Below are 22,906 nucleotides of genomic sequence, written 5' to 3' on the forward strand. Positions count from 1 at the left end.
AATTAATGTGCGTGGTATTTCCACTGTTTTATGCCAACAGTGTAGTTAAGTTTATTATACAGTGGTGCACCACTGTACTGTCCCCTGATTATGCAGGATGGTAACTCCAAGATCTCAATCTTACTGCTTCCTGTAAAGGAAACTGGGCGTCAATACGTAGGGTTTTTATGTGACGCCACTTCTTTATGTGAAGTGATTGTTTTTGTTCATTAGAACTACACAGGACAACCTACGCTCTGTCTTTGAAAACATTCACATAAAAAAACAACTTTGGTTTTAAACATTTTATTTCAAGCATGCTCTAGGGAATGCCTAAAATAGTCAACACATCTGTCGAACATACAGGTGGAAAGTTTGGTGGTAAAGATTACAACACCATATGATGTCTAAGCTGGGAAGTGTCAGTAAGAAAAATTACCTGAACAGTCAGTTATGTACATTATTTCAAGCTTCTAAAATAGAAACATTTGGATTTGCTGCTCATTACACACGTTAAATGTATAGGACTCATGTAGATGCTTAGTCATCTGTTTCTAAAACGCACACACGCTCGCTCACACACCCACACACACACAAACAAACTACACAGATATTGTCCTGAACAGGTTGAATCCTGACAGAGCCGTGGAGATCATCACACCAGGTATCTGTGGGTGCCAGTGGATCTCCTTAATCTCCGACTGACCCTGGTGCAGGAACAGCAGCTGAGGGGGCAAGTCTTTCACCCCCTCCACCCTGGCGCCCACGTCACACGACTCCACGGACAAATCCCACTGGCTGACGACGTCGTCTGCTCCCGAGGCGGCGAACACGCTCGAGTCCACGGGGTTCCACTCCACCGAGGTGATGGGGGCGCTGTGCTGCTTGAAGTTGGCCACGGGCCGCCCAGTCTACAGGTGGAACGAGAGCAGTGAGGGTCAGGGGTCATCAGGCTACACAACATTAACTATTTCATAAGTCTGTGCTTTTACTGCTTTAAATATTTTATCTGACATTTATTCCTAACTAAGGGCAAGAAAGGAAACGGGTGTATTTCCCAACATGTCAAGCTATTCCTTTAAAATAAAAATGACTTCCTGTATTACAAGTGAGGCAAGAACTGGAATAATTACACGCTATTGTGTCACAGACAAGAGCAATAGATGCAATTATACTAATAATTAGCTGGGTAGGGCAGCCACATTGCAAAGGTGTGAGATTATCTAATAGTGTTGTAACACAAGCCCTTAAGTCTGTTTTCAGACTTAAGGCTGCTGTTGTTGTTGTTGTTTTTTTTACCTTAAACTGTCGGAGGTCCCATACTTTCAGAAGCCCGTCGTCCCCTCCTGAAAGCAGGAATGGTTCACTCCTGTTCCAGCTGATCACATTGATGTCGGATGAATGAGCTTCATTGGCTGAGAGCATTGAATTGGGCGGTGCACGGATGTCCCAGACACGGATAGACTGATCCACTGAACAAGATGCAAAAACCTGGGACAAAGGAAGAGAGAACAGATTCTGAGCTCAATTTCAGATTAAAGATTAACACAACATTAAAGATTAACACAACAAGGAGTGGTTCTAATTGCTCTTCACTAATAAGGAACTTCCCTGTATCTCTATAAAGCAACACTGGATGCTTTGTCTTTGTAGTGTTTAGGAGGAGCTTTTGTGTGAGTGTGAATGCCAGTTAGGGTGTACACAGTGCAGGGCAATAAGGTAAAAACAAAAAGTTCAGATGTAAGGTGAACATCCACATACCACAAACTGGTTCAGTGACCACCTCTGGCAGCTAAGACAGCATATAGACAGCATATAGACAGCATGTTTTTAGCCTGTCATTCTTAGTCACAACACAGAGCAACAGATGGTGTTTTTAAAGACAACACCATTCATTCCAGTCATTTCTCTTCTCCACGCCTTGTTCTTCCATCTCTAAAAAGCTGATAAGGCTCAGTCCGACAGTAATCATCCCTGGGGAGAAATTCATCCCCTGTGTTTGACGTGTACTGGCTGTTCAGGGTCAGGAGAGCTACTCTGAGGCCTGCACTGTGACCAAGGGGGGGGGGGGCGACGAGGACAGCGAACATGCATGTCAAATCTCAACATGCATGTCTAGCACTTAGCACGCATGAGTTTTTGATTTAGTTCAGACGAGCACAGAGAACTTCCTAGTGGGGTTTGATTCTCGCAGTGCGGCTGCAGTGCTAACCACCGTCACCATCTACGACACTCTCACCCACTACATCCCTGTTACTCTGCAGAGTCAGACGTACTGTAGCTTCAGTCGGGGACCACTGGAGATCCTCCACAGACTTGCTGTGGGAGCTGAACGGTCTCTGGTCAATCTGCCAAGAAGTCCCTCCCTCCCGTGGCTCCCACACATGGATGTTCTTTTTGCAGTCTCCGCTCACAAGACGACCTGTTAATAAAAGACAGGCACAACAGTTAACCCTTTGCTGGAACCCGCATCTCTGTTATCGTTTCGTATTGATGTGTTCAAGATGAATTCAGATCAATTCTATTTTAAACGTCTGACTCCACTTCAGTTCTTTCTCATTCATACAACCCCCCCCCCACCACCACCACCACCACCATCTTACTGTTCTACCCCAACACCTACTGCACACTCTGCTACTCTGATGAGGTCCCCTTCCTTAAAAGTACCGCGCCCAATTCGTTTCAGTTTTATTCTTACTGGCTGTGCACAGTTTAACCCTTTATAACTGCATGTGGATACATGACACATACGTAATTGCCAACTATTTTGCAATGCACACAACAACTTTTTTTTTTCCTTCCCTAATGAGTTTTACGATTTCTGCCTGTTTCACATTTAGCAGAATAACCAAGGTTTCAATCAAATTTAGGAGAAAGTTCAGCCAAGTAAATGATTTTATGCGGGTCTGGATCCAACAGTCTAATGATGTTTCTAAATCCAAAATTGCATGCACATAAGAATTTTGTTTATAAGCCATTTTGCTGGAAAACAATAAGCAAACATGAGGTTGTGGAAAAGACTGTGTTTTGTTTGTTTCCGACCTAAAAAAGCTGCATTTTGGAAATGTGCACAATAATCTCTGATGCTGAGGTGTTTGAGGGAGGAAAGAGTGTGGGAGAAAATTACACCTTGCACTCAGCACAGATTGTTCTCATCATGTTACTCACTCATTATGAGGTAGACTAGGCGCAGCTAGGGACAGATTTACAGTTACAGTACAGAATATATTGCTGTCGCCTCAGGTTAGCATAGCCAAGGAGCAACAAGGCCAAAAAGTATGCAAATGTCTTTTTGTCTGTAAAAGGTTAAAGACTTGCTCACCAGGTACTGTAGGTGACCAATCAATAGCAAAGCCTTCCGTCATATGTCCTGAGAAGCTGAAGAGGGCTGTGGCTTCCTTCTGCTGTTTGACGAAAGCAGCCATGGCAGCAGAACTGTGGACGGCCTCCAGCTGAGATCGGAGGTCAAATATCTCCACCTGTCCTTTCTCTGACCAGACGGCGGCCAACGCCTGCTCCCCACGCCGGGTCACCTGGACACGAAGGAGCAAAATCGTTAACAAAAGGAAAACTGACTGATGTCGGGACAGTTTTGTTTTACACAAATGTCAACGTACTCGGACTCTGTTGATGGCTCCATAGTGGGGCATCATGGCCAGCTCCATCTGCGGCTTCTTGTCCTCATCCTCCTCATCGTCGTCGTCGCTTTCTTCATCACTGCTTTCCTCCCCTTCTTTTTCTTTCTCTGTCCCATGAAGGTTGTGCATGCGCATGACGAGAAGCCTGAGAGAAAGAAAAACATGCACTGAAGCGGATGTAGATAACAAATTACCCAACACTCATCATCACACGTTTTGACAGGTGGATAACGAAAGTTTTTACATGCTTACTGTGCATGCAGTTGATAAGAAACTACTTAAGAGATAACTCTCTAATGCCATCTGTATCCAAGTGTGGAGTTTTAGTATAAAAGCAAGGCGCATAAACAACTTTTCATAACAACCTCTAACTGACCTGTAAAGCTTCATTGAAAAAGGGAAACTAACTTTTTGTAGATGATGAAACCGTCTCCTGTGGATTATACCATGAAGCTTATATTTTCAGCTGTTTCAATTTAAATTTTTACCATTGCTGAACAGTAATTCCATAGAATAAAACACCAATCAGGCATAACATGAAGACCACTGACGGCTGAAGTGAGTAACAGTGAACACCACTTCATCGTAGCACCTGTCAGTGGGTGTGATGTATTAGCTAGCCGGTTCGAATCCCGCGTCGGGCAGACCTTTCCTGCATGTCATTCCCCCTCTCTCTGCCTCCCCCTTTCCTGTCTATCTCACTATGTGCTGTCAGATAAAAGGTGAAAAAAGACACACAAAAAAAAAAAGGTGATGTGTAAGAAACAGGAAAAATGGGCAAGTGTAAGGATTTGAGCCAGTTTGACAAGGACGACTGAGTCAGAGCATCTGAAAAACTGCAGCTCTTGTCGAGCGTTCCCGTTATGCAGCGGGCAGTGAAACGGGCACAGGCTCACTGATGCACCTGGGGACTGGGAGTGAAGGCTGGCCTGTGTTGTCCCATCCAACATAAGAGCTACTGTTGCTCAAACTGCTGAATAAGTTACAGAAAGCAGTCAGAAAACACAGTGCATCGCCATTTGTTGGTTATTTGGAATCAACACAATATTAGGCAGATGGTCTTAATGTTATGTCTGATACACACTGTGACAACTATCTGACACTATGTGACAACGCCAATTATTAGTCAATACGAGGGCTGCAAATGTAATAAGTATCACAATGACCAAGTGCAGAAACTTCAGCTTTCTGGATAAAAGATAAGATGTGTCACAACATGCAGCATGCATGTTGTGTTGCTACACAGAGGCACTGGCCAACAAATAATTTTCTCAAGACATGAAGGGACATGTTAGTGTAATCATCAATTTTCCTTTTTTTTTTTTTTTTTTGAGCGAAAATAAAAAGCAAACATTCACAGTCAAACTGAAATAACTTATCACAACATCTGTCCATAATAAAAACAGACAAACATTGGAATACACACTACAATTAGAATATGTGGGGATGTATAACTGTCTATGTTTACCTCCGGACATGACAGATGCAAGCTCATGAGAGAAAAAGTCAAACCAAACATCTCTAAACTTAAAGTTTAATAAGCCTTGTTGCCTGGATACCATCACTGATAATGTCTTTATAAAGCATCCTTCACCACCACTGTGGTGGAAGAGGCTTTCAGACTCTTGAGTAAAAATACTAACATCAAAGAGTAAGTCCAGACAATTTAATGTCCAGTTGAACATGATTTAAAATCATCCAATTATAATTAAGAAAATGTACTTTCATTTTTATGATGCAGCTGGTTATAGTATAGTGAATAGGACTGGCCTGTTGCACTTGTATGTCATCAGTAGGTTTGATCGATAACAAAAGATAATAATAATAATAATAATAATAATAATAATAATAATAATAATAATAATAATAATAATAATAATAATTTCATGTAATCATGTTTATTTGTAAGGTGATAAGAGTAGCCACATAAGTGATTAAAAAGTACAACTTCTGAAATGTAGAACAAGTGGAAGCTACAACATGAAACACTCAAGTCGAGTGCAGTATTTGGATTTTGGACATTTGTTAATCACTATACTAGTGCGGCCAGGGGCGCTGCTAGGGATTTTGGGCCCCATGAAAAGAATCTTTACAGGGCCCCCAACACAGCGGCAACATTTTTTGATGCTATTTTACATACAATTATGCATTTTAATGGTATTTTTGACTATCATTACCATATTTGTGAAAGAAGAACAACATGACAGTTGACATGTATGGAATTCATTTTGATTAATTTATTTCACCGATTATCTTCTTCCCTTTCAAATACCTCAACATCAGCTTGTTTTTCTTCCTGCCTCTCTGTTGTCTTCCTGACTCTTTCTGTACACTCATTCAGTCCATCCTCCTCTGAATTACTTTCAACATCTTCGTCCTCACTCTCTGTCGCCTGTGTTTCTGCACTCTCACTTTCATCTGTACCCTCTTCCATCTCTTCCTCCACATTCCTCCCTGACAAACCAGAAGAGGGTCCTGGACCTGGCTCTGTAGAGTGTACATGACATACATTACATACAATTATATAGTACTTCCTATAATATAACTAATAGCATAGTCACCAATAGGGATGTCCCGATCCGATCACGTGATCGGAAATCGGGGTCGATCACGTGGTTTCAGACTCGATCGGAATCGAGCGTTACATCCCGATCAGGAATCGGATATATTACATATCTACATGTCAGGGTTTTCCTATCTGTCTAAAGCGAAGACGGGCCGCAAGGGGGGGCGTATTATTGTGAGATTGTGATATTGTTACATCCCTAGTAGAGCACAAAGAACAGAAAAATAGTGGGATGATACAGTTGATCTACATTAAAAACTTTACTGCATTGCCAAAGTATCGGATCGGGACTCGGTATCGGCAGATACTCAAAATCAAATGACTCGGACTCGGACTCGGGGGCAAAAAAATGTGATCGGGACATCCCTAGTCACCAACATGTGAACTTCTCAGATTGGACAGAGCAGTCACCCCAGTCTGCTGCACACACCACAGATTTTCTCCTCTGTTCTTACTGCACGTGTTCTATTTAATTTTTTTAGAAGGGCTTATGCTTTTTGAACCATCAAAATTGTTCAAAATGATTTTTATTTCATTAATTTTAATTAATCTTTCCCATAACAGATTCAGCTTTGTATTGTTTAGAGACTGTAGTAAAATGTATTATTATTATTATTATTATTATTATTATTATTATTTCAACACACACAGCTGCTAACCTCCTTTCTCATGTGGGGGCACTGGGGCTGGTTCTGGGGCAGGGGAAGTTGTGGGCTGACAGGCAGCTGCTGCAGCTGCTGGTGCACTTGACTCTGTTCAGAATGAGGCATCATTTTGACAGAGGGGAGGTCAACTAATTGGTGCTGCAGGTGTTGATGTTTCCAAAACAAATAAAGTTATTGTTACCAGGACATTGAAAATAAAATATTTGTGATTATATGTTAGTTAATAACTTAGCGTCATATTATTTTTTTCTGTATTATCATTTCATCATCATTAGGGGCCTTTTTGGGCCCCCCTCCATCATGGGCCCCTAGAATCCGTCTCCTTTACCCCCCCTTTTCGGCGCCCCTGAGTGCGGCTTTGACCTAAGATTGGGCAACTGATTGAGTCTTGTTCATGTGAGTGTGTGTTGTGTGGAGGTGTGTGTGCAGCACCGACCTGTTACTGAGGGCTGTGTCCGCCTGTGTGCCCGCACACAGCAGCATGGACAGAGGGAACTGCTCCCTGCTCTCTCCGTCTCCGTCTCTCAAAACGTCAAAGCTCAGACACGGCGCACCTGAACACCACCAACAACAACAACAAACACAAAGCTCAGTTCAACCTGTAGTTAACTTTAGTGCACGATGACAGCGCTGACAAACTTTGCCATGGTAAATAACTCTTGCCTGTTTGACACTCGTGGTACATGCGGTACGCAGACCGGTCCATCTCCAGCTCCTCTCCGGCCTGCAGCGGCTGGATCCCGGGCACGTACACCTTCTTCTCCCCCTCTCCGTCCGCTCCTTCCTCCTCCATGTCAACCCCTTCGTCGTCGTCGCTGCCAGCGCCGTCCATCTCCTCCATCTCGCCTCCTTCCTCGGCAAACGTGTCTTCATCAGGCGCAGACATCTTGGATGAGGCGCACTTCCGGTGTGGAGGGCGGCCACGTGGTTTAAACACCCAGGCAAGTCCCCTCCTCCCTCTCTCTCTTTCTCTCCCTCTCTCTAGCTCTCTCTCGCCCTCGCTCTCTTCCCCCATTTACGGGAATTCAGCTGGATCCTGTGGCGCTTGTCTCTCTGCTGCCAGGAAGGATCAGACTTGCAAATATTTGCCTCGGAAGTTGCCAGACTTGCTGTACCTCAATAGTCATCCTGCGTCGCCCCCATATTACAAGGGTTAATATGGGTTAATCCCTGTAATATCCCAGATCGAAGCCCCCACCCCTGGAGAATATCAGGTTTGAAATTCTGTCAGATTAATCATTTCCACATTTGGGATCTTACTCATGCTCGGACCCGAGACAGGAACTGGCACATCCTCTGAGCAAGGGCGCCGGAATGGGGGGGGCCAAGGGGCCATTGGCCCCCCCACTTTACGCCCCTGCCCTGCTCTACCGGTCGCTGATCACCATAGGCCGCTATCCCGGTTTCAATAATTCCCCCGGTCCCACCCACATCAAATGAAATAAACCAGTGAAACATAGAAGAATCTTTCATTTTAAATCAAATCTAATGCTACTCTGCCTGTAGTGCAGCCCAGTAAATCGTCCCAATTCAAGTCTCTCCGGCTACAGTAGCCTATATGGTGCTCACGTGAATGCACAGCTGAGCGGAGCTTCTCCAGCTTCCGTCGTCCTCCCTCCGCTTATTATCACCTTCACCTTCGTCACCTTCTCATCCTGTAGGCTTCATCCACAAACACTGTGGACCTAGTGCACCATCTCAGAAAGTGCAACTTCTGCTCTGCTGGTGAGCGAAGGGAAGTTTACTTTGAAAAAATGCGAGGAAAAGATGAATTAACCTGACGTGTTAATAGCCTAGTTCAGCTTTGGTGATAAATGCCTTTTATCAATACCAGGTGATTTACAGTTGTTACAGTTGTTTCACCTGGAGATAGCCTACACACCCACAGAGACAGGTGATGAACCGGACTACAGCGGCGAGGGATTTATGACGTTACGTAATTCAATAATCAATATTAACGAGGGCGAGTACAGTGTCTGCTTATTTCCAGCATGTCACTGTCTGTTTACAGAATCAACATCTAGCTCATTCCTAAAGTCTGTGAAGTGTGTGTGGAGTGGTTGAGCGGACCTGCTGACAGATGTGCAGCTGACAGCCATGACATCACTAGACCTGAGCCACCAGCTGATCCTCCCTCGCGCACGTCCTGAGGACGGGACAAAGTCTCCTGGATATTATTTTTTCTTTTCCTTTATTCATTTCTAACTGGCTCGTTTTGCCAGTAAAAACCATAACTTGTGAGAAAAAGAAGAAATGCGCGAAAACAACAAAATTGAAACATTGTAACCGCTGGCCCGAGTGGTCTATAACAGCGGTCCATATGAAGCGAGCACAGTCACGGACTGAGACAAAGTTATTTAGCTACATAAAGTCCAAACGTCTGTCTTAGCAGGCGTTGTCCTTAAGCATTGTTCCTATTATTAAAACATGAATGACAAGAAAAGAGGTGAAAAGCTGCTGCAGACTGATGCGCCACAGACCTGAGTGCTCATAAACTGTTACTTCGGCTTTTACAAAGGCTGATTTTCTGCTTGATCCATGATGATTAATTTACCTACAGAAAATCTAAATGCATGGTAAAAGTAACATTAGCCTACTAATATTTTAGAGATTTCAAATTCACAAATGATGTTTTCTATTATTAAAATTCTGATTTAAAAAATTGGGTCAGGTCGGACCACGGGCTTCTTTTATTTTTTTTATTTTTGCCGTGATCCAGCCGAGAGACTGCTTGCGAGTCCGGCTGCATCAGGTCCAGGCTTCAACACCTGGATCGGACCGGGTCGGGTCGTTGAGAACCTAACAGTTTATAGAAACTGCTCAAAGAGATGTAGTATTCACAACATTTTATTTACTCAAACCGGCAGCCAGACCAGAACAGGAGACCGGAGTACAGGGCTTTCTTTTTTTTCTCTTCTTTTTTTTTTTTTTTGATAAATTACGGTATCATGAGGGTCTGGGAGACGCTGGCGGAGGAGGGGGGGGGGGGGGGGGGGGGGGGGGGGGATTACGCATTATGCTGGTATTACGCATCACGGCCGGACGCTACAATATGACTATTGCACCGACAGTGAGTGTGTAAATCTATGCCCCGTAACAACCCAACCTCCATGGCCCCCCCACCTCTACAATGAATCCGGCGCCGCTGCCTCTGAGTAAATCCTGACTGTTACATGGAAGTAAATGTGACACCTGCAGGAGCAGTAGCTCCTGCGCCACTGCTGGGAAATAAGAGTTTACCTCTCATCCTCACTCATAGCCGACTCACATAGACGTCTCAGCACTTGATGGTAACAGCTACATAGAAATGAGTATGCTTTTCACAAAAAGTGCCCTCCACTGTGCAGAAACATTGCATATGAGCATCATACTTCTTTTTTGTCTTCCTGTTTTGTCAAAAACTGCAGCCCTGTGATTATCTAACTCTTTGTAATTTGCATTCATGCTGCATTACGTTTGCCCCATTCTTCCAAATTATGACATAAGATTATGTGGAAAAAAGGGTCCATGAAAACTAGCAACTGGGCAAGCCAGAAATCTGTTCGCCTGTGTGGCATACCTCCTCTTTAAGGATTATGAAACTACAAGGAGGGTCCAGTGAGGACAATGGCGCACATAAAATGCGTGGGTGTGTGCAAGCAAGGGCAAGTGCGAGCACCAAATGGTGCGCTTTTATTTTTCGTGTGGATCCTGACAGGAGTCAGAACATAACATCTCTGGAGCCACGGTCCCATCCAGAGCACATTCCTCTCTCATCTGCAACTCGTCTGTTTTTTTTTCTTTCTTTCTTTCTTTTTTGTCAGAGTTACAAAATAGCTGTAAAAGATTTCTCCATAGGAAACGGGTTTTAAAAGGGCCTGCAAAGTTTACATAAATGTGGATTTCAATATAAACAACAAACTCTGTGTCTTGTAGATGGAAGGTGAGATTATAAACAAAATATAATCTCTTTTAGCCAAATGGACATGAATCTATAGCCTATCCTTACTGACAGACACCAGTGTGGGAAATACTCAGATATAAGATACAGACAGAATACTCTGCTGCAAGTAGGCTACAAGTCATATACTAAAGTAATATTTTAAGTATTGTTAATTCAGAGTAATATAGAAAGTGTTATAATATCATAGTTATAGGCTATTATTAAGTTAGGATTGTTGATCCTAATTTTAATAAAGCTCTCAAGCTGTTGGATAGCTTGATTTATAACAACCAATCAATCACATGTTTTACAGGTGAAGTGCTGAATAACCAATAATTATAGATGCCTGATAAATGTAGTGGAGTCAAAACAAAAACTATTTCCCTCTGAACAGCAGTTAAGTAAAAGCAGAAAGTAACATAAAGGTAAAAAAAAACAAAAAAAAAAACAGAAGTAAAGAAGTTCCTTTGAAGTGTGTATACAACACTTGAGTTAATGTACCTAGTTCCTATTATCACTTTGGACAGGAAACAAGAAAGAGCACAATAAATGTACTGTAGCTTACGTTGAGATACTAAATCCTAAAAAGTCAAAGCAAAAACTAGTAGCCTAATGCATATATCTAAATGTCTTTAATTTACATTTATGTACAAAAGTAAACACCCATAATATCTTACATTTACATAATATTCATTGTAAACAGTGATGAAATCCACATCAATAGACGAGACTTATGTGCATTGGCTTGCTCAGCATTTATCTCTTGTTAGCATGAAGAGCATAGCTAGCTGAAGTTTGGGGCCTGCTCTTAAGAGGATGGCTATAGGTTTATATCTGTGTTTATATCAGTTGTTACACAGCACTGTTGGACAGTTAACTTAGCTATTCAAACTAACTTTGGACATTAAATGCAACCGGTGCATGTCACTTCATATTAACAAAGCTTACTGCATTACAAACACAAATATAAGAAACAATCATTCAGTGCCAAGAGATGTCTTGCATTTTGTGTGCATCATCTGAAAGATCCTTTTTTTCCCCATGGCTATGGCAGCAGCCACCAGTAGAGTCTGAGTAGCAAGGGGCTCCAGACGGAGTATGATAAGGAGAGAGGACCACCGCTGGACAGCAGCTGTGTAATGTCCACCATCTTGTTGGGCTGTCCTTCCTCCACACTGTTGATAGCTCGGGTGGTCAAGAGTCTGGCCCTCGATGGGCCATAGTCTTTCCTCACAAGAGGAGGGGGCAAAGTGGGCAGGGTGCAAGTTTCAATTGAAGGTAAGCACACAACATCCAGCCACCTGGCGAAAAGTTCTGATGTTAGCTTGAGGAGTTCTTCAGGAGAGGAGTTTAATGTGGGGAAAAGGGTCAGGTCCGTCTCCTCCTGGAACCACTGAGGAAGACAAAGGGGCAAGGACCACATAAATATTTGCAAAAGAAAGAAACCACATTCACAGAAGTTTTGAGGAGCACAACTCTGACATGTACTTGAACAGCTGAAACAAAACCCCCACCTCTGTGTTCCTGTTCTTTTTAATTATTCTATCCAGTGTCTGCTTCAGGTCGAGAATTAGGGAGTGATTTAGGTGCTCATCCCAGAGGTTTCTGAAAAGCACATGCCAGGAGTCCAGGAGGACTACTGCAGCAGGGAACACACAACACTGCAGAGAGATGAACAACACAACAACCGCAAAGTTAGATTCAGCTTGTAAAACACGTGTGACAAATTACCAAGAGCCACATCAGTGGTTCAATTATAGGTCAGACTCAAGGCTACGGTAGGCCTACACTACAGTACAGCAATGTTGTGCTAAAGTGAAAATATACACAGCCGGTGGTGACAGCTGAGAGTTTGGTAAAAAGCTGTTGATAATCTTGTTAAATAAATCAAAATGTTTTTCAGTAGAGGGCCGATGTTGCTCACAACTGGAAGGCAATTTCGATTTACGAGCCATGCGCTGCACATCAAAAACCCACTTTCCTTTTTTATCTGATGAGTAACTCACCGGATCAGAGTCACACAGCATGTTTTTCGTGTAGTGGTGCACTACATAGTAATCTTTTGGAAACACTGTCCTCTGGAAGGAAAAAGAAAAGGAAAGAGGGAGATGAGAATAAATCCAAAGATATAGAAACAAGATACCATCCACAAAGAGAAAGTTACTGTCCTCTTAAACAGTGACAGAGCTGACAAGAATAGATCACAAAGGTGAAACCAAACAATGTTTGATCACCTTGACTTTGCAACACTATACTGTTGTAACAGTGATGTGACATATAGTGATAACAATCTGGAGGTGTTTGTTTTGACTCATTCAGTTGCACGAGCGCTTCACCTTTGACCACCTTGTTAACGATCAACTAACACAGTCAACAGTACAACCTCTGTATATATTTAGCACATTCATTTAGCTCGAAAAAATAGAAAATATCCTGCTCACAAAGAAGATGCATTTCACTGTAGACACAACAAAAGCACTACATGAAAATCACAAGCAAAGGTTTTAACTTACAAATCCGGTTGGATTAGAGTCAATGGTCGTTTTAATGTTTTTCACACCTTCCTGGTCAAACTGACATCCGCCACATTGGACAGTCAAGATTGATAGCAACAGCAGCACTGTTTGAGACATGAGTAAGACGGAAAGAGACAGAACACATTCATGTAATTGCTGGAAACTTTCTGTGGTTTGCAGCGTGTTCAAATGGCAAACCTACTGAAAAACATGACATCATTTCCTGTGTCAATTAGCTATTTCTGCAAAAACACACAACAACACCATGAAACAGGGGCTAATATTGCAACAGCCCTAATTGAATTAAGACACAGGAAATGCTATTGTGACAACACGGTGACTCGACAGATCAGCTTTAATTCACTGGCTGAACTTATTTAGCTACAGATCCTTTGAGGAACGTTTGCAAAACAGCATAAACATGCACTTCAATCTGGTCTCTCACCTGACAGTGACATCCTTTCATCTGAATGGACACTTCTCCATGTCTCTTCTTGACGGCAATCACTCTGCAGACGGGTTTCTATGTCAGTCTGTGAAAGGCAAAGTTTCCTCTTCTGTGGTTTCTTGAGGTCTTTGACACAGAGTGTACGCCGCTGTGCCTTCTCCTTCACAGCTTGATGTTTAGTCTTCTTGTTGACATCCCATATACATTCCTTCCTTATGAGTTCCTTTGGTACTTTCCAAAAAAAAAAAAGAAATGCCTTATTTGTCCTCTCACGCCATCCTGCTCTCTCACTTTGGATTTTCCCACTTAAGCCTGAGTGGCTGCAGCCTTTCCCTATCAAAGCTTTTGTTTGTTTTTCCCTTTTCCCCCCTATATCTCTTTCCCTTTCCCTTTCACTACTGACCTAGAATCTTCCTGAACAGCCTAATTTGAATCACTCTCCTCCTTCCTTGAAAATGGTTAATGGATAAAGCTAGAGAGACACAGCCTCCTCTTCTCTATCTCTCCCTCTGGCCACTCTGTGTGTCCTCACTCAGACACAGGCTGCGCTCAAAGTGAAAGTGCTATGCTGGATGGTTTATCTGCTCCCTTAAAGTCTGAGCCCCTCCCATCACTACACGTTTTACCTCACTATTGACTGACCCGGCTCCCTCCCCCCTGCTCCCCACATTCCCTGACACCCACCCACCCTCTTACCCCCATCCTCCCCCATCCAAACCAGGCCCGACGAGAATTAGTCATGCAGTTGGCGCGTATGTTTTTAATTTGGACTCTCCCCCACACCTCTGTGCCTGTGGATCTCCTGCTCTTTATCCCTTAAGAGTCAGTGTGCAGTATCATCCTGTTTAATCATCACGTGTTTTTTTTTTTTTTTTTTTTTTTTTAAATGAACCAAAATCACATTCCTTAAAAACAGGATTGCAACACTGCATTGCCAGAACTTGCAAGTCATTCCATGTGTCACAGCTATTCTTTATTCATTACTGTTAAAACCAGCTCCACGGAGACAAAGTCATTATGACGTCTGATCATGTGCGCAGCTGTCCTCATCCTGTCCATAATGTGTTGCCCCCCCCCCCCCCCCCCCCCGGTTATGTGAAACATAATGTTATTTTGGATTTCATATGTGTCAGGAGAGGAGTTAATTTGAAGTGAAAGAGAGGAAGGATGTCGTCGCTTCTTTGTCACAAATAGGAATTGTTCTTCTACGTGACTTTTTTGAAGACAAGCCAGACAGATTTCCAAAGTCCCAAGTCTGCTGAAGGGAAAAGGAAACTGGAGAGCAGCAGCTTCAGTGAGAGTAATGCATCAACTCTCCCTGAGGCATCATCAACTCAAACCTCTTCACCTCTACTATATGTCCTAATGATGGGTATAAATATCCAGTCACTGTGCTGTCTTCCTGTTGCTTGTACATTGGGGGAGTAAATATGTAGCTACTTCATTTGTAGAGCTGATTCAGTTTTTTTTTTACTTCTGTGAGTGAAAGTTGCAAAATGAAATCCAGATTTGAGTAAAATGTAGGAAGCATAAGAAAAAAAAAAAAACCCCGAACAGTTACACAGCAACACTACATAACAATGCTGAGTGGCAGATTCCTTTTCAATCCTATTATTCATAAACTCAGTGCTCTTTGAATTTGGGTTAAGGCTTTGAACTTTTACACAATCACTGCATAGGTGCAGTGCAGAACAAAACAAATATTTAAACAAAGCCATATATTGTTGCATTTTATCACCATAAGTCTGCAAGATTCTGCAAAGCAACAGGCTCAAATAACTGTGGCATGGAAAAAGAAAACACAGTTCTTTAGTGGATCCGTGTGTGACTGGCTCATTAAAAGGGCAAAATCCTGCTGATGTGGTCGTCTCTACTGGAGTGAGGCCTTGTTATGCAACCAATTTGTACGTTTAAGGACAACAGAAAACCTTAAAGTGTTGTCTTACACCACTAGAGACTTGCTGGCTGACAGCCATTTAAACAAGTGAGTGGGGAACTGGCAGAGAAATGCTGCTCTCCCTCCTACACTCCCCTTTTGCTCCCTCTTTATTCTTCCTGTTCACCACAAGATGGAGCCAATTGTGGAATTTAAAAAAAAAGGACAAGGATGTGAGACTGTTCACATTAATTTATTTAATTTTAAAACTTTAGAGAAAGAGTAAACAAAGTGCAAAGTCTTTTTATAATAAGTTAAACTTTACATATTAGTATGAAGAGGTCTCCTACGAAAATTCCCTTTGACAAACAAAAGCCCTGATATGTTATCCCAACTGCCTGTGTTAATCTGTGCAGGATAATAATCGGGGTTAGGTGCACAATAAATTTCTCATTACCTAAAAGACAATAATGGATGAGCCAAAACATTTCTGGCATCCACTCACAGGCCTCTTTCATTCCACAAAAAGTCCCAGTTAACAAAACTGATTCTTGCTTTTCACTTTCCTTTCCTCCAGAACCCGCCCCCCTCTTTTCACCTTCCCTCTCGTCGCCCCCTGCTAACTCCTTTTCCTCCTTCTTCGTGTCTTTGTCACTGGCTGGGGCTCCTCTCCCCTCCTCGAACAGCTGTCATTAAATGGCTCTTGTAGGTTTTGCTGAGTCCGGTCATCCAGAATTTGAGGAGCCTGACGTTGTCTTCCTCTCCCGGCCCGGTGGCGCCGAGGAGGGCCAGAACCTTCTGGGTGTCGTCCCTCCCTCGCCCGTCCACTTTGGAGAACTTGAACAGCACTTTGACTTTACTGAAGGAGCGAGAAGTAGGTATGAGAAGGCTTTCATATGCAAAATGGTGAAAGGGCACAAGCAGTCGTCATTAAGACTGAGTGAATTCTACTCACTTCATCCACTCCTCCTTCAAACACAGCAGGCAGTGAGACACGACGTCCACAGACAGGTTCTCGTTGGAAAGAGCCACCTCCAGTTTGTTCAGTAACGTGGGACCTGGAAAAAATAGTGCAAACATTCAGTGTATGAAGTTCATCATATGACCTTTATGTCTCTTGTTCAACCTTTTGTCAAAGTTGACCTTTACATTTCCTGCCGTCTTAAAAACCTCCAAGAAGGTTATGTTTTTGATCTCTTTCATCCCTGCGTTATCTTCAACCCTGGCTGATAAAACAGCTTTAAATGACAGTTGGTAGAAGTATGGGCTGTGAGCCAACAAACAAATCATGTCTGATGCTCCAAATGTTTTCTGATGTCGTGTCTTCCTTTTAAGCCTTCCTTAACATTAAGGGATGGCTTGTTCTTTTTTTTTTTTTTACATAGAAAATGTCAGTAAATATGCAGGGACTACTTCTAAATTCAGGTAGGTATGCTCACCCCTGTCTATGGGCTGTGTGTTGGCGCTGCTGATGGTGAACTGATACAGCGAGCAGATATCGTTGTCACCTACAGCGGAGATCTGGAAGTTTCTCTCTGTGCTGACATCGACCAGCACGGAAAACTCTAGAAGATAAAAGGTCAAATCAACACAGTGTGAACTGCAGGCACCAGCTGACGGTCTGTGACAGCAACCGCCTTTAAGATTCATTTTTTAAATGTACTTTAATGTGATTTTAGAGACTCTGGTACCTGAGGAGCTGACGTGGGTTGGAATAGGCACGTCTGGGCTGAGACCCAGGAAGTTGCATTTATAGGCCTCCTCGTACTGAGCACTGTATGGCACAGAGCGCACACAGCCCACTGGGAGCAGAGACTGATGAGGGAAACGACAGAGATTCAGATAAGAAACGTAGCATAAGAGTGTGAACACGTGTAGCCCTGTGCACCCACATTACATCCTCTCTCTAACTCTGAGTGATTTATCTCTGCTTAGGTTAAAGCTGGGAGGAGCTGTGCAGGGTTTTATCTGAAGACATCACACACTGTGAAGTAGTAATACACAGCCCTGTGTAAAACCTGCGCACCCGTATATTTGCATAGTTGCTCTCTTCCTATTTTGCAATTAAATTTAAGAGCAACACCACCAGGCGTATGAGGGATGATAACAATATAAGGAGAGTCTGCAGATGGGACCCTCCTTAGGTTTAACAAAGCAAACACATGGGATAGGTCTTTGTCAGAGCAGACACAGGTGTCAATAACATTACTACATTTATCACATTACATACTGATGGCTGAGCTATATTTAGCATGTAGCATAGTCACACTGTGATGGCTTAATGGGACACTTAATACTGTAGAGCCATTATATGTATTATTGGTAACAACTACCTCATAATGACAAAAAAGTCTACTGTGAAAGCCTGGGAGGTCTCAGAAAATATATCACAGTGTGACTATAAACACTAACAGTTCAAAATATATTGAAACAATATCAAAATTATTAAAGAAAATAGAAAAAAACATAAAGGGTAAAAAAGAATGAAATGAAAACTGTCTCCTTGCGGTATCTTGCATAGGAAAGTAAGAATGGAGGACGTGCACAGGCAGAGATGTTTTCAGGGTGTGATGACAGCAGCTTAAATAATTATATGCCTCATGTTTGGAAAAAAAACCTTCACAGCGACAAGAAGAATGGAGAAAGAACTAGATCACAAAGACTATCTTAACATGGCATTTGATTTGTTATGGTTTACACTAGGTAATCCTTCCAACTTTAACAACATAAAATATGTGTTTTTTTAGTTGTGGGTGATTATAACAACTCAAAGAGTATTATATATTCAAATATTTTTATTGAATTTTTCAATTTAACAATTCAGCAATTCAGCAATACAACAATTCAACAATTATTACATACATGTACGACCACACTCAAAGAGTATTATAGTACCCACCATTTAACTAATGATACAATGGCTCAACTAAACGGGCTCTCACAGGTGTCATCAATTGTCCTAATTTCTACGTACCTGCATCATAATAACACTAATTTTCCTCACAAGGCAGAAATGGAAGCAGTAGCAGAGTAGAGTACCTTGAGCACTGTAAACGCTGATTGGATGAGCCCGGGGTGAGCGCCCCTCCATATGACCTGGTTTCCCATGAGCACATGCCATGTTAGCTGACGAAACTCAGCAGCCCCTAGGACCTGCAGAGCAAATTAGACAGTAGGGTACAAAAGCTCAGTGATACAATATGTATATTCATTTAGGATGAACAAATGTATTAGATTAAGTCTGTAAAGTATAAATTCTTGCAAATAAACTGTGCATATTTATCCAATTTAGTCTGTGAAATTGCACAGCTTATGTTGTGTAAATATGCACAACAAAATGTCAAGCTCAAAAAGCACCCAAGTTTACCTGTCTCAAGTGTCTCAGTGACCTAAACTTTGGACCGGGCAACTCATCTAGTTTTGCATCATCACACAGGAAGTCGTGGACCAGCTCGCTCTCTGACGGGTGACGCTGTGACTTTAAAGAACCGCCTTCTGCTCCCTCCCAGCAGCTCATTTCCTCCTCTTGCTCTTTGATGACATGTATAAAAAACAGAAGAGTCATGACCAAATGTTTTAAAAACAGACTTATTACAAATATGGGAAATTCCAAAAGAAACCACTAGAAATGCTAGCTTCGTAAACCAGCCTCTCCCAGAAATGCATTTCATTTGAAATTCATAAATGCTTGTCTGGGACCAAGTCTGTACAAATGTAACTCAAAATTTTCTCATTCCTAATTTCTAGAGATTTGGAAAAGGATATTTGCTTACAATATTGATACTAGAGAACAGGATATTACACTACCACAAACCAGTGTGGAAAATACCTCCAACGTTTTACTCTTTCTTGTTTAAAAACTTTGTAAACTCTGCCAGGAAACGTGTAAAATGGTTTCATGATTCACTGTTTTTACAGACAAAGTCTCTTCACTGGCTGAGCCAATGAATCAGACTTACACAGAAGCCTTTCAAAACTGATGAAACATTGTGCAAATAGATAACATCTGCTGATGTAATGCTCCATCAAGAGGCCACACCTTGCCTTGAAAACCAAGACATGTTGAAGCAATGCCCACCAAGGTGAATTATGTTCTCTCTGTCTAAAACAGTGGCAAGAAACAGAATGTGAACCCTCTGAAATTACCTGGCTTTCTGAATGACTGTCTTCTAACCCCATCCAAACCACAATGTATAAACAAACGCAGTGTTAACACTGATAACATGAACACATTTACAATTTTTCACGCGTTAAAGACTAACAGGGAACAAAAAACCTCAAAGTAGCGTTTTCTGTAGCAGCAGAGCAGGTCTGCACGAGTCTTTGAGCTGCTGGTGTGAGCTGCAGTTTTTTGGTCAGTCCACAGCATGTGTACTGGATTAGGGTCTGGACTCTGACTAGGCCACATAAAAAAGTGGATTTTCTTAATTTGAAGCCATTCTGTAACAGATTTACTTTGATGTTTATTGTCCTGCTGCGTCACCCAAATTCTCTTGATGAATTTGGGAGTTCCTATTCCCTTCAGGGCATGGTGATGTTTTTTTTTTTAGAGAGCTGCGTCTTCCCCTGTGGTGTCCATGGCAGGACACCCTGCTCCAGACAAACATGCACCCTGATTTGTGTGTAGTAAACTCATGAACAGAGATGTTAGCCAGCTCCAATGATTCCTTCAAGCCTTCAGTCGTTACTCTCAGGTTCTTTGTTATGTTACTAAGCATTCTGCATAGTGTTTTTGGAGACATCTCAGCAGGGCGCCCACTTATTCAGAGAGTGGCCACAAAACTAATCTTCTCCATTTATAGACAGTTTGTCAGACTGTGAGCTGATGAAAATTTGAACTTTTTAAGACTTCGTAACCCTTTCAGCTTCATCCCAGTCAACAATTCCTGATCGTGTGTCTTCTGAGATTGTTTTTACGAGGATTGGTTCACAATAGCAGATGTTACTTGTAAACAGCAAATTCAAACTGCTTAAGTGTGTCTTATGAAGTCAAAGAAGCACTTATCCACACATACAATCTTGTTTCAGTAATGTTTTCAATAAGGACAAGAACAATACAGCGAATTGGGTTTGTTATTGTAATGCTGAAAAAGTTACATAAATGCAGGTAAATCCAAAGGGTTCATTTTTTCCCGCCACTGTAAATTGTCCCCTGACAGTTTTAGATTAGTGTTAGATTGATAAATATAAAACTCTGCACCACAGAGTGACTCTCATGTTCAATTAGGACGATAAGTCTACCTGTTTGTCTCTCTATAAGCACCAGTGTGTCCTCAGTAGGGGCTCCTTCAAGCAGCTTCTCTGTCAGACGACTGCCACAGGCCTTCAGCAGCCTGGAAATGAGATGAAAACAAGTGATTATAAAACCATTCACATGGAAAAGGACTGCATCTTAAAGTTAGCACTGACTTTATATCAACTCACCAGCTGAAGGAGGAATGCAGGCTAGCCCAGAGATTTGGATGCTGGGTAAGAGAAGTGAGTGACCGTGCTGCATTGCCGCTCCTTTGGTGTGGGAAAACTGCAGGTGAAAAGACGCTGTTCATCCTCACAGCTCGCTGAGGGCAAACTCCTTGTTCACTGTCAAACACCTGATGCAGAATACAACACCAAGGCATTATGCGTTGTAATATTGTAATAAATACATGACTGTGAAATAAATCTTCATATCTCTATTCAGGCAAAGTGAATAAAGGCATCTAATGTCGGCGCCCTACCTTGAGGGCTGTGCTTTGCAGGCTCTGTATAGTGAGTTTAAGGTGGCGTAGCAGAAAAGGCCAGGAGTTGATAAGGTAGATCCTGTCCATGGCTACCATGACAATACTGTACCACCTCTGAAACCCCCTGGCCAGACTGTCTTTGATAAAGAAGGTGTGCGAAAACACAAAACCGTGTTGCTCATCTCCAAAGAAAATTGGCCCCTCACGGCCGGGACATACCTGACGAGAGAAAAATGGGTGAAGCACATGAAGAGATGGAGGAAAATCAAAATGAGTGTGTGTTTATTCTGTGTATGAGATGTGTGACTCACACACACATACATACATGCAGACGTACGTCACTGTTTACCTCACAGCTGAGGCTGCGTACACAAGCCTGGCGGACCACGCTGAACAGCTGAGGCTGCCTGGGATGCTGGTGGCTCAGGAAGCGAATACCTGTTTCATCATCAATGCTCACAAAGCCCGGATGAGACGCAGGCAGAGATCGACATCCCTGTGGAGCAAGGACAAGGAGAGCATCAGCATCCTGAGACAGATGATTTATGGACTTAGCTACAACTGCACAAAAAGTTAGAGATGGTGTGTAATGTAACGAGGAGGCTGGTTAAGACATGTTTCTGATCATATAATGATGAGTTGACCATCTGTCTTTGGTTTAACTCACTTCACACATTTCTCCTCTCTGTGTGGCTGAGCTGTTGGCTCTCATCGTCAGCCCTTCACCTTCCCGGTCGCCGTCTCGGTCTCTGTCCCCGGGTGCCGGGATCCCTGCCTGGGATGAAGGGGACGGGGATGGAGGGTGCAGAGCCTCCGTGCAGAACAACGTCCGAGGGCCATGGAGCTCACAGAAGTGACAAAGAGCCACCAGAGCATTCATCTGACACACACAGAGAGAGGGCAGTGTCCACATTATTGGTGATGCAGAGTGTCTGTGACTTTAATGTGAACATTGGTAGTCTGTTTTTCACATGTTTATCATCAACTTCGCTTCACAAGAGTCGAGATTCAGTCATTTGTAACGATAATGACATAAATCTTACCTTCAACGGAGACCCAAGTTCAACAAATGACTGGCACTCAGTGTAACTTCACAGGACATTCATCGGTCGCAGTGACTAAAACGCAGTTATGTACAAAGCAGCATGTTAAAACCGTGTTTACTCCAGACTTATATTTCTAAATCTCTCCATTTTTCAGAGATTCATGATCCTCTGTTTAGGTTATGCAGCTGCTAAGCTAACTGACAACAACAGACCACATCACGTGGGGCAGAGTCACGCGCTAACACAAATGACGCACGGCCAGCATGCTGCCTTCACGTAACATGGACACAATGGGGAAAACGGGGAAAACAGCCGTTGACTCACACACCAAATAGCTACAATGATTATTTGCAGCCATAACTTACTCCCGACATCTCAACCACCATGAATGAACACATTGGATATTTGGTTGGTTTAAGAAATTCTTTATGTTCCGACCCGACTCGAATTATATTTATAAATTGTGGCTGACCGTGATTTCCAAGAACGCTGACCATAATTACACTTTTAAAATCCTACATTGAACGCGG

General features: G+C 42.6%; 3 protein-coding genes across 4 annotated transcripts; all 3 read right to left on the minus strand.

Annotated features, from left to right (window-relative positions):
* Positions 1 to 269: 269 nt before the first annotated feature.
* Positions 270 to 7,758, minus strand: grwd1 (glutamate-rich WD repeat containing 1). Its single transcript, XM_083990208.1, has 7 exons — positions 7,512 to 7,758; positions 7,285 to 7,402; positions 3,597 to 3,762; positions 3,302 to 3,512; positions 2,256 to 2,401; positions 1,279 to 1,470; positions 270 to 890 (listed from the first exon to the last, which is right to left on the minus strand). The coding sequence occupies exons 1-7, from the start codon at positions 7,732 to 7,734 to the stop codon at positions 582 to 584; spliced, it is 1,365 nt and encodes a 454-aa protein (XP_083846334.1). The 5' UTR covers positions 7,735 to 7,758; the 3' UTR covers positions 270 to 581.
* Positions 7,759 to 11,438: 3,680 nt separating this feature from the next.
* On the minus strand, positions 11,439 to 14,352 carry LOC310999956 (uncharacterized protein). Its single transcript, XM_083990579.1, has 5 exons — positions 13,732 to 14,352; positions 13,284 to 13,390; positions 12,777 to 12,848; positions 12,285 to 12,431; positions 11,439 to 12,163 (listed from the first exon to the last, which is right to left on the minus strand). Exons 1-5 carry the CDS (start codon positions 13,742 to 13,744, stop codon positions 11,816 to 11,818), a joined length of 687 nt encoding a protein of 228 aa, XP_083846705.1. The 5' UTR covers positions 13,745 to 14,352; the 3' UTR covers positions 11,439 to 11,815.
* A 1,495-nt stretch (positions 14,353 to 15,847) lies between these two features.
* On the minus strand, positions 15,848 to 22,626 carry flcn (folliculin). Of its 2 annotated transcripts, none has more exons than XM_083989694.1 (12): positions 22,374 to 22,626; positions 21,998 to 22,210; positions 21,680 to 21,826; positions 21,328 to 21,549; positions 21,035 to 21,201; positions 20,852 to 20,943; positions 18,978 to 19,141; positions 18,650 to 18,763; positions 17,302 to 17,425; positions 17,050 to 17,175; positions 16,566 to 16,668; positions 15,848 to 16,469 (listed from the first exon to the last, which is right to left on the minus strand). In XM_083989694.1, exons 2-12 carry the CDS (start codon positions 22,208 to 22,210, stop codon positions 16,262 to 16,264), a joined length of 1,680 nt encoding a protein of 559 aa, XP_083845820.1. In that variant the 5' UTR covers positions 22,374 to 22,626; the 3' UTR covers positions 15,848 to 16,261. The 2 variants fall into 2 exon arrangements, with proteins under 2 accessions (XP_083845820.1, XP_083845819.1); XM_083989693.1 differs by having other exon boundaries at positions 21,668 to 21,826.
* Between the last annotated feature and the right edge of the window lie 280 nt (positions 22,627 to 22,906).

This window comes from Trachurus trachurus (genome assembly GCF_905171665.1).
Source record: "Trachurus trachurus genome assembly, chromosome: 16".
NCBI lineage: Eukaryota > Metazoa > Chordata > Actinopteri > Carangiformes > Carangidae > Trachurus > Trachurus trachurus.

Bases quoted from the DNA above. Each gene is read 5' to 3' on its own strand.
- grwd1 (XM_083990208.1), bottom strand. From the start codon at position 7,734: ATGTCTGCGCCTGATGAAGACACGTTTGCCGAGGAAGGAGGCGAGATG. The intron at 7,403-7,511 runs GCAAGAGTTATT...GGTGGTGTTCAG, and splicing joins GTACCACGAGTGTCAAACAG to GTGCGCCGTGTCTGAGCTTT. The intron at 1,471-2,255 runs GTACGTCTGACT...CCTTTGTCCCAG, and splicing joins GGTCCCCGACTGAAGCTACA to GTTTTTGCATCTTGTTCAGT.
- LOC310999956 (XM_083990579.1), bottom strand. The intron at 12,849-13,283 runs GTAAGTTAAAAC...TTTTCCTTCCAG, and splicing joins ACTCTAATCCAACCGGATTT to AGGACAGTGTTTCCAAAAGA. The intron at 12,164-12,284 runs GTGGGGGTTTTG...TGTCTTCCTCAG, and splicing joins AAAAGAACAGGAACACAGAG to TGGTTCCAGGAGGAGACGGA.
- flcn (XM_083989693.1), bottom strand. From the start codon at position 22,210: ATGAATGCTCTGGTGGCTCTTTGTCACTTCTGTGAGCTCCATGGCCCT. The intron at 19,142-20,851 runs GTAGACTTATCG...ATGTCATCAAAG, and splicing joins GCTTATAGAGAGACAAACAG to AGCAAGAGGAGGAAATGAGC. The intron at 16,470-16,565 runs GTGAGTAGAATT...TCGCTCCTTCAG, and splicing joins TTGAAGGAGGAGTGGATGAA to TAAAGTCAAAGTGCTGTTCA.